The sequence below is a fragment of the Malania oleifera genome, chromosome 9 (genome assembly GCF_029873635.1).
Source record: "Malania oleifera isolate guangnan ecotype guangnan chromosome 9, ASM2987363v1, whole genome shotgun sequence".
Lineage (NCBI taxonomy): Eukaryota > Viridiplantae > Streptophyta > Magnoliopsida > Santalales > Ximeniaceae > Malania > Malania oleifera.
This window is the reverse complement of record NC_080425.1, coordinates 64,463,461-64,474,184: the sequence shown is the minus strand read 5'-3', so window position 1 is coordinate 64,474,184 and position 10,724 is coordinate 64,463,461. Positions and strand designations below refer to the sequence as shown.

The following is a 10,724-nucleotide window of genomic DNA, read 5'->3' as shown; positions in this document are numbered from 1 at the left end:
ACATCCCCTAAGATTTTCCAAAAATCAAATATCGCTCCTAAAAAAATTATCTTTTTACAAAATAGAAGGAAAAATTTGTATCGTCTTGGCAATGTTAAGGGAGATCCATAGAATTCTTGAAACTTTAAGAAAGGGCCTTAAATTTTTTGTAATTTCAGAGAATATCATTATCTTTTTGTCAAACCTCACCAAAAACCACTGCCAAAAATAAAAGAGTTTCATTTATTATTCAATAAGGGATGTTGCACAATACCTTTATCTTATTCTCAATAAGACAAGATTAAATGAGTTAGGGATATCCTCCTATTCTAATAAAAGCATGAGTGTAGAATGGGAAATTGAAATTTGAAAGTGCTCTAAATCCAAATAATGTTTGCTGAAACTCCCAAAGAGATTGGTGATCTCTGTTTGATTGCTTTTGGTTTACTCAAACTCGACTCATTCAATGTGGAACGATATTAGCAACAATATGTTATGCAGTGAGCCAAGGCTTAACGAACACTCCAATGAATGAGAGAAAACACCACCCACAACTACTTTCTCATTCATACAATTGGCAGCAATTATATTGAGATTACATGCTTATAATCATGGTTAACAGGCAAAAGCCTTTGTTATTTAATTTTATCACACGACGCCGGCACATGAAAAACTAAAGTCTTACAACGTAAATAATAATATACTTCTTTTGCCGTTCCAATTACTACTCATAGAGCTCCGAAATAGAGAATTTGGGCGTCGGAATTGCGACCAGAGGAATTGCTTTCTTCATCACAATCCCAAACTTCTCTTCGAAATCGATCTTCAATGTATCCTCCGGCAACCTCCACCGGAACAAGTGCAAGAACGAAGCCATCAAGTGCATGGTCATCCTCTCTGCCAGTGGAAGCCCGGCGCATATCCGCCGACCCGACCCAAACGGCAGATAATGGTAGTTCTTGCCCAAGTAGTCCATTCTGCCGGCGTCACTGCCCAAGAACCTATCAGGTCGGAACTCCAACGGGTCAGGCCAAATTTTCGGATCCCTCTGGACGGCCCAGACGTTGATGAAGACCCGAGTGCCCTTGGGGATGGTGTAGCCGCCCACGACGGTGGTCTCGCTGGGGCTGTGTGGGATCAGGAAGGGGAATGCCGGGTGCAGCCGGAGAGTCTCCTTAACGACGGCGTTTAGGTATGTTAATTTGGAGAGATGAGCCTCTTCGACTGCGTTGTTGGGACCCACCACGTTCGCAAGTTCTTCGTGCAATTTCTGTAGGATCTCTGGGTGGTTCATCACTTCGGCCATGGCCCATTCTACCGTCGTTGCTGTTGTGTCGGTCCCGGCTGCCACAATGTCCTGCCATAGGCCACGTACATAGCAAACAAATTCGTAAAAAATTCCGTGAAGATTATGCTAATTAAAATTAAAATTCTCATGTTAGAAAGAAACTCTCGAAAAATCTCAAAAATATTCTGGAAAAATTCTTATGTTAAAGTGTGAAATTTCTTTGTTAGAAATCTTTAAATTTGAAAATGTTTTCTTAAAAAGTAAAAAGTAGTAAGAATGTGAGATGTACTTTTTCTAGGGACATACATATGGAATGAAGAAACAATTTAAATTTTAGATTTTTAATCATTAATTGTAGAGGGAATGGACGTGTGCAGTAGAACGCACATGCAATCGAGATAGTCACCTTATATTTTCATAACAGTTAAAAAAACGAAAACAAAAAGAAGATAACCGTTAATCGGTAAAGATTAAATAGGACTGATCATCAGCGTGCTTGCAAAACTAAACTTACCCAGAGCATGGCCTTGGTTTGCATGAGCGTAATGGATTCACCAGTAGCACGCTCCTTCTCTCTAAGTTCTACCAGGAACTGCAAGAAATCCTTCCCTCCATCCTCTTCACCATTACCCTCTCTTCGCTTCCCCATACCCATTTTAACCCTTCTGTCCAGCGCAAAATCGAAGATCCTGTCAATATGCGACATTATCTTCCTCATCTCCTTCTCTATACCCTGCAAATCCAACCTCGCCAGTGCCGGAAAAAAGTCCGACACGTTCGGCTTAGTCACCAGCCCCACGATCGCCATCACCACCTGCCGAAACTCCGACCCGAAACTTTTCCCCTCCTCCGCGCCCAGGGTTCCGCCCCACAGCATGCTCGTCACCGCGTCGAACGACGTCAGGAACGCCAGCTCCCCAATATCAACTGGCGCCCCCGCCTTCCCGTATACTGTCCTTGCGGCGTTCCTCACCTCCCGCCGCCGCAGCGCGTAGGAGTCGTCGAGGTTGGCGTTGCTCAGGAGCTCCCTCACGAACACCTGCGGAAAAATAATTACAATAAATTAATAAACTAATTGAACAGAAAAAGAAATATTAATTGGATTTAATAATATTTTTTTCACCATGTATATAAAATTTGTTTGTTTTAATAAAATATATGTATACACTCGACGTATTTAATAGTTTCTCGATGAGACATGTCATCAAAAACAAAATTTACTCTATAAAATGAAGTACAAATAAGCGATTTCGACTTGAAGTAGCAAAAAAGCAAGGAACCAACACCACCTTCCGCAGTAGCCGCCAGTCGGCGCCGTAGGGCGCAAAGGCGATGTCATTGCCGTCGTGGGAGAAGATGCGCTGAGAGATGGTAGGATCGCGGTTGGCGAACGTCTGGTCCTGGTCTCGCATGACCTCTCTCATCATCTCCGGCGAGTTCACGACCACGCACATCTTGGTCCCGAGCCAGAGCTTGAAGATGGGGCCGTGGGCGGCGGCGAGGTTGGTGAAGCAGCGGCAGAGGTGGGTGTCGAGGAACGGAATGTAGCCGAGCAACGGCAGGCCGTAGGGGCCCGGCGGCAACGGCGCCGTTTGAGTCTTCTTGGGCTTCTTGGGGAGAAGCCAGATGAGGGAGAGTAAAGTGACAGAAATAACGCCGATGATTACTTGGGGAACGACGTCGTTAATGTTGGAACCAAACTCTGCTCGAATTGAGCCCAACATGGTTTCAGTACTGGTGTTGTAGAGGATGGAAGAAGAATCAGTAGGGGATGAAGGTGTGTGAGGAAAATGCATGCTTGGGCTTTGCTATAAATAGTGTGGGTAAAGTGAGAATATTCAAACTTTTTCAGTGAGATCTATATATTTTATTTAATATATTAGTTAGCATACTCTTGAGTAAAAGGCAGAGTGGAAATTTAAGTTTGAATATGAATTTTTCTTGCTGACGCCTGCCCTTGGAGATGCCGGTGTTGAACCGTTGCTTTTATTTTTATTATTATTACTATTACTATTGTCATTTATATTACTATTCCTAGTCAATTAATTCACTGTTGAACTATTTTTGCCCAAATTTAAATATAAAAATAAGCCTTAAAAATATGGAGTGGGTCACATCAAGGCAAATTTTGAATGTCCATAAGTTTGCTTATAAAAGTGGAAAATGAAGATCAAAAGAGAGCAAAGTGATAACTAGTAAATGACATTTTTATCTCCACTCTTATTCAAATCTTTAAATAAAATAATCAACAAGCTTCTAAAAAGATCTTAAGCCAATAAACACGATCATATATGAATTTTTCACAACACAAATGAACTAAAATTTGACATATTGAGAGGTTTAACCTATTTATTAAATAAACGTACAAATATAAATGTATGCAAATACATAGATTTGAACAAGCCTTTTGCATGAGTTCATGAGGAGATCATGAACAATTTAATTGATTTGTAAATCTAATTTTAGGAATTTGGTCTACTGCTAATAAGTAAATATAAAATTAATATATTTATGACCTCACTTATTTATGTAAATTTTTAATTAGTTAATTTCTATAGAGGCCAAATGTTGAGCCTATTGAAATCAAAAACGGACTTTTATAAGTTTAGACAAGTTGAATTTTATAAAATAATCAGTTAATGGACGCAGAGGACCGCAGCTCTAGCTGCTGTACAAGGGCAAAGTGAAAAGTTGCTGCGGCCGATAGATTAGGTAGCATTTTGTGGACTCCCTCAATTCCACGTTCAAGCTTACATCAAAATGGGCATTAGATTAGATTAATGAATCCAATGCATGCTTAGTCAATCCGCAGTCCACTCTGACTGAATTGTATGCCTATCAAATCCTCCAATTTCTTATCATTTATATAATCACACGCGGTGGGCATAAAGCATTTGGGTTTTGGTGCATAATTAAGTGTAAACCTTTTTATTTTTGTTTCTTAGTGAAGAACCTTTTTTTTTTTCCCCTCAAAAAGGAAATTATATAATTTTTTTTTTCCCTTGTAAGTGTGAATTTGTGCAGGTACACATGTTTGTTCATATTTTTATTTTTTCTCTTGATTGTATTTGTTGTAATCTTTGGGAGAAGGGTCCAAAATAACGAGAAGTAATAATAATAAAGGTGATAAAGGAGAATCGAAGATTCTCCATGACATTTGCTAAATCAATTTCGGTTTCAGATTGATATAACTATAGATATACCGTTCCACAATATCCGATTGATGTAGTTGTAGATACATATAAATATATTTTGAATATATGTATTTTGATTCTTTCCTATTTTATAGGAACACACAAGTGTAATTATTTTATATATACGAGACCTTATTTCCTCCATATGATTAAAGGGGATTTCTGCCATTACTCTTTGTTTATTAAATAACTTTATGGTATCAGAGCAAGATTTTTTCTTTCATTCTACCAATGGTGATTCGGCTTCTTCCTCACCTACTCTTCCGCTCAACACCATGGTGCATATGCTCACTAGTAAACTGACTTCCTCCAATTATCTATTGTGGAAAAATTAGTTTGTTCCTCTCTTAGCCAGCCAAGAAGTTTTTGGTTATTTGGATGGTACCATCGTGGCTTCCCCAACCATAATTCGTCACTACAAAAAAATAAGGTTATTAGTGAAAGATTAAAATCGTCACTAATAATCACAAAACTATTACTAATAGTATTAGTGATGATTTTATAAGTATTAGTTACAGTTTTGAATTAGTTGTCATAACTACGGTTACTAATAATTATTAACGACGAATTTTACAAACCGTCACTAATAATAGAGTATTAGTGACGAATTATAACCGTCACTGAAATTCTAATATCATCACTATAAATTTTACATTGATTTGACTCAAAATTGTCACTAATAATAGAATATTAGTGACGAATTTCAAAACCGTCACTAATAGTAGAGTATTAGTGACAAATTTCGAAATTGTCACTAATAATATATTATTAGTGACGAATTTAAAGTCGTCACTAATAATATATTATTAGTGACGAATTTAAAGTCGTCACTAATATTTTGAAATTTGTCACTAATACTCTACTATTAGTATCGGTTTTGAAACCTTCACTAATACTTAAAACCGTCACTAATAATATACTATTAGTGACGAATTTAAAACCGTCACTAAAACTTTGAAATTTGTCACTAATACTCTACTATTAGTGACGATTTTGAAACTTTCACTAATACTTAAAAAATGGACAATTATTAGTAACGGTTTTAAAACCATCACTAATAATTTAAAATTAATAATTTTTTTAATCATTAATTCTTGTAAAAATCTGTAATTACATTTTTGCATGCATAACATTAAACCATAATTACTAAAAAATTCATAAATTATTCAAAATTCTAATTCAAAAGCAAATACAAATACAAATGCATTGAACAAATTCAATCAAAATACATAAATTCCATCTCTTCAGATAACAAAAAAAATGCAAAAACAAAAATTCAAAATTCAAATTCAAATACAAATACATTATGCAAATTCAAATTAAAATACAGAAATTTCATCTATTTAGATAACAAAAAAAATACAAAAAAATAATCAAGCATCCGACTATAGTGCATGACATCCTGCTGATGTTGTGAAAGTTGCGAACCCTACAAATTAAGAATTATAAAAGAAAAAAAATTAGTATATGATTTTTGAACATACATGTATACGTACCATAAGTATCAACGATTTGATAGCAAAATAATTGGACATTCAAACACTAATGCGAAAGAAAAAACTAGAAAAAAAAAAAAAAAAACTCGAGAGAAGTATAATAATTGAAGTGCGGTTTTGGGAAACATACATCGGAGGAATTACTAATGAGTTGTCAAAAAGGTTTAGTCATTCGGTGCATTATGGATAGTAATCTGCAACGTTGTGCACATAAAGGATGAAGTTTAATATTAGTTTAACTCTCACTCATCATTTCAAAATTATTTTAACATTCATTTTATCATAATTATCTTTGTACATGGTTTTATTTTGAAAAAAAAAAATTAATGAAATTTTGGCAGCGTGCCGTCTGTAAATTAGACATTTTCCCATAAAATCTGTACCTAAAACCTAGTTGTTTTCAACAAATAAATCATTTCAAGCATAAAACAATCTAAATTCACTACCAGCATACAATTCATAATATACTGCATCAGTCATGCAATTGGCATACAATACAAGCATGTATTCCAGTAGTTCAATTTACAATTCATATAACATAATACCATCACTCAAAAAGATTTAGTCATTCGGTGCATTATGGATAGTAATCTACAATGATGTGCACATAAATGATGAAGTTTAATATTTAACTTTTACTCATCTTTTCAAAATTATTTTAACATTCATTTTATCATAATTATCTTTACACATGGTTTTATTTTGAAAAAAAAAAATTAACGAAATTTCGGTAGCATCATCTATAAATTAGACATTTTCCTATAAAACTTATACTTGAAACCTAGTTGTTCTTAACAAATAAATCATTTCAAGCATGTAACAACCTAAATCCACTACCAGCATACAATTCACAATATACTGCATCAGTCATGCAATTGGCATTCAACACAAGCATGTATTCTAGTAGTTCAATTTACAATTCATATAACATGATACCATCAATCAAAAAGATTTAGTCATTTGATGCATTATGGATAGTAATCTGCAATGATGTACACATAAAGGATGAAGTTTAATATTCGTTTAACTTTCACTCATCCTTTCAAAATTATTTTAACATTCATTTTATCATAATTATCTTTGTACATTGTTTTATTTTGAAAAAAAAAATTAACAAAATTTCGGTAGTATATCGCCTGTAAATTAGACATTTTCCCATAAAACCTGTACTTGAAACCTAGTTGTTTTCAACAAATAAATCATTTCAAGTATGCAACAACTTTAATCCACTACCAGCATGCAATTCACAATATACTGCATCAGTCATGCAATTGACATTCAACACAAGCATGTATTCTAGTAGTTCAATTTATAATTCATATAACATAATACTATCAATCAAAAAGATTTAGTCATTCGGTGCATTATGGATAGTAATTTGTAATGTTGTTCACATAAAGGATGAAGTTTAATATTTGTTTAACCTAAAATAGGGCTACAATTTGGTTCAAAAAGTTGTATTTCCATGGGAATGAGGGAAAATTACCCATGTGGAAGGTGGGAATAGGGTGCCCAGATTTCATGTGTATCCTTTCATTCCATGAATATGAACATTCCTGTTACATCAAACTCTCATGCTCAAACAACACCCTAATTATAAATTCATTGTTTTTGTTATATAGGGGAAGAGGGTTGTTTCTCGAGGATTGCCTAGTCAAGGTTATTCTCAATTGGTTTTGCTTTATCTTAGAGGTTCCGAGGAGTGGTGGTCCATGTCCATTTATGGCCAAACTCTTGCTCCAAGGAAAATCACAATGCAACAACAAATAACTGTTTCTGAACTATCAAAACATAAAGCACACACAAATGGAGATAATAATGCTTTTGAATGTCTCCTACTCAGTCATTGTTAACTCTATTAAGAACAATCAATCAAATAAAAACTATAATTTTCGAACTTTGGCTTTTAACACTTCTATAATTTTAAATTGTATGTTACATAATATAGTTTTATTTTTCCATTTGTTCTCATTTTTTTTTTTAACCAAGAAAAACTACTCTAGAAGATCAAAGACTCGCATAATCAGCCCAGTTAGAATGCCAAGCTCACTGTTATACAAGCTCATAAGCACTTTATGTCTTCTCCTTACATATCATTCTCGTTTTTTATACATTTTATATTACCTAAATCTTTGCAATCTCTTTCTCTAGCTCTAGCAAGTCTATAAGTAACCTTAATTAGCCCCAAATAATTGCACTCTAGACTGAGTAAACTTAACTTTGCAATTTTAAACAAGTTGATCTCAATCATGATTCTGATCTTGTAACCTATTATTTTTGAACAATCAATGCAGGATGACTAACAATGCAACTAATTAATCGGAAATCTCCTTGGATTCCCACGAATCAAGCTTTTGTTTATGCAATAATGTATGCCAAACCACTCATTTAAGGTACTTATATATATATATATACCAAAAGAATTAAACTCTGTAAGCTCTTCTCAACGCCTACTGTACGCTCTTAACACATCATGAAAGAAACCCAAAATAAATGGCATTCTAAAACCACAATTACCACCTCTACTCCACTGCACCGATCAATGAAATCATATCTAGCAGCATAATTGCTGCATCTTTCCCAACTGTTGGCATCTACCATGACACTGCCACTAAAGCAGAGCTTGCTACTCATTTTCTGATCTATGGCAGAATCAGAATGTGTTTACCAAACCAACCCAGACTAGCAATTGGGGTTGAGTCGGCTTGGACTTGGTTTCAAGTACGAGATTAGGCTGAGAAGCATCGCTTTCTTTCTTATATATTTTATCAATGCATAATCAGCAACAATATTTAATTACAAAGGGATTTGTATAGCAGCACAACAATGCCCCAAATTTAATTTTTCCTGTTATCTCTCCCCTTCTCTTAAAAAGACTTGACCCCAAAAATTTAAATTACATAAGTGGTTTCTTCCCATGCAGGTGAGATTTTAATAAATTTGTGGAGTCAAAGACAGTAGCCTCCTGCAACAAATAGCTTGCTCCCATAAATTCTAACAAGCATAACAATGGTGATCCAAAAAGGCAATGCTATGCATCAAATAGCTTCGATGCCGCTTTTTTAATTATCATGGAAAAATCCAAATGACATTAAACTAACCTAAAAAAACTAGAGAACTGTGAAGAATATCAAACAAATAACAAGGGCCATAGATCACCAAAGCCATCAAGGTAAATAATTCAGATCAATTGCCAAGTTATAAAACATCTTAAGCAAAGTGGTTAAAAAATGAGGAGAAAAGTTGACTTTTATGCATTCGATTGTCCAAATTAGATAAAGTTTTCAGAGCATACTAGACTTCGTTTCATAAAGGATGAGTGTTTGATTTAAGTTCTTGTCAGAATATCGAGTGCATTTTCTTTCATTGAACAGCCAAAACACCTAACATCTTTAAAAATCCCAAAACTCACCCAATGCCAGTAAACTTGAATTTAATTTCTCAAATTACATAGTTCTTTGCATCCTTTTGCCTTGAATGGATTTATATCGAGCATATTGTGCATTATTTATGTGTAAATTAGAATGTACCATTTAAGTTAATATATTTGGGACTTATATTAAATTCATTAGTGGTGGGAGAGGCTTGGATGAGATGAAACTGTATATGTTAAATTTGAATAGTATATGAGTTTAACACTATTGAAAACAAGAGTTGGACACTGTTGAAGCCAGGAATTAAAATTCAAGTAAGGAAATGAAAAAAAAAAAAAAGTGATCAGAATACAAATATCTAATAATTGCATGTATACCTGCGGAGCTTCCATGGGGTAATGCTCAGGAACGTCCACTTGAAGCTGATAAGTTTCGTTAGCGAAAGTGATCAGAACACAAAATCTAATAATTGCATGTATACCTGCAGAGCTTCCATGGGGTAATGCTCAGGAAAGTCCACCTGAAGCTGATACGTTTTGTTAGCGTAAAGAGTTCTGGGTGCTCCATTCACTTCAATAACCCCCCTTTGCATCGCAAATTATAAGAATTAACATTAAAGATTCAAAAATATAAAATCAAGCATTAACAATCAAAATCAGTTAGATGTGATGCACTACAGATAAACATACCAGGAGCTCTATATCATCCATAGCATGAAGGTCTAGAAGGTCAGCTCCAAAATCCGCCCTAAATTTAGAAGAATAAAACCCATCAGATGCACCCATCCCACCTGAAGTCTAGGCAGTTGGAGTGCATGGCTCAGAACCAGATTCCCCATTGATATTGAGATTTCTCATTAATTTGAAAAGCCTCTGTTTCTCCTCAGCAGATTGCACTCCATAACCCTTTCAACCACAACACAAGCACCCCAATTATTTTCCCATAAAATGAAGTCCCGTTAAACTAGAAAATCCATATTAGTATTACAAAATAAAGGAGTAAAATGCACCCACTACAAAAAAGTGTAACAAAATTCCAAATGACCTTAGTTAGAACCATGATATTGTTGTAAAGTATTTGCAAAATGACCATATATACCAATAGTGAATTTTGCACAAACGACTGGGTTAAAATTCTGGCACAAACATGCGCTTCACATTTCAATAGCGCCAAAGCACTCCATTCTTATTTAAAGGGCAACAAAAAAATAAGGAAACTCAAAATGGAAAAGATGGGGGATTAAAATGAATTTTATAGAAAAGAGGCCAAGTCAAATAGAATACCTGCAAGAGGAGACTAGGAAGGAGACGATGATCAATCCCAATTGAAGCCAAGGGAGAGGCCAGATGCTGCAACCTCGTAGACTAAAGCCACCGCGCCATGACTACATCAT

General features: G+C 34.9%; 1 protein-coding gene across 1 annotated transcript; it reads right to left on the bottom strand.

The window, feature by feature from the left end:
• Positions 1-511: 511 nt before the first annotated feature.
• Positions 512-3,043, bottom strand: LOC131164270 (labd-13Z-ene-9,15,16-triol synthase, chloroplastic-like). Its single transcript, XM_058121321.1, has 3 exons — positions 2,557-3,043; positions 1,782-2,306; positions 512-1,336 (listed from the first exon to the last, which is right to left on the bottom strand). The coding sequence occupies exons 1-3, from the start codon at positions 2,989-2,991 to the stop codon at positions 704-706; spliced, it is 1,593 nt and encodes a 530-aa protein (XP_057977304.1). The 5' UTR covers positions 2,992-3,043; the 3' UTR covers positions 512-703.
• Between the last annotated feature and the right edge of the window lie 7,681 nt (positions 3,044-10,724).

What these genes read in the sequence shown, in the direction of transcription:
- LOC131164270 (XM_058121321.1), bottom strand. Translation starts at nt 2,991, where the DNA reads ATGTTGGGCTCAATTCGAGCAGAGTTTGGTTCCAACATTAACGACGTC. An exon ending in ACTGGCGGCTACTGCGGAAG is followed by an intron (nt 2,307 to 2,556) that starts GTGGTGTTGGTT and finishes ATTTTTCCGCAG; the next exon opens with GTGTTCGTGAGGGAGCTCCT. An exon ending in AAACCAAGGCCATGCTCTGG is followed by an intron (nt 1,337 to 1,781) that starts GTAAGTTTAGTT and finishes GGCCTATGGCAG; the next exon opens with GACATTGTGGCAGCCGGGAC.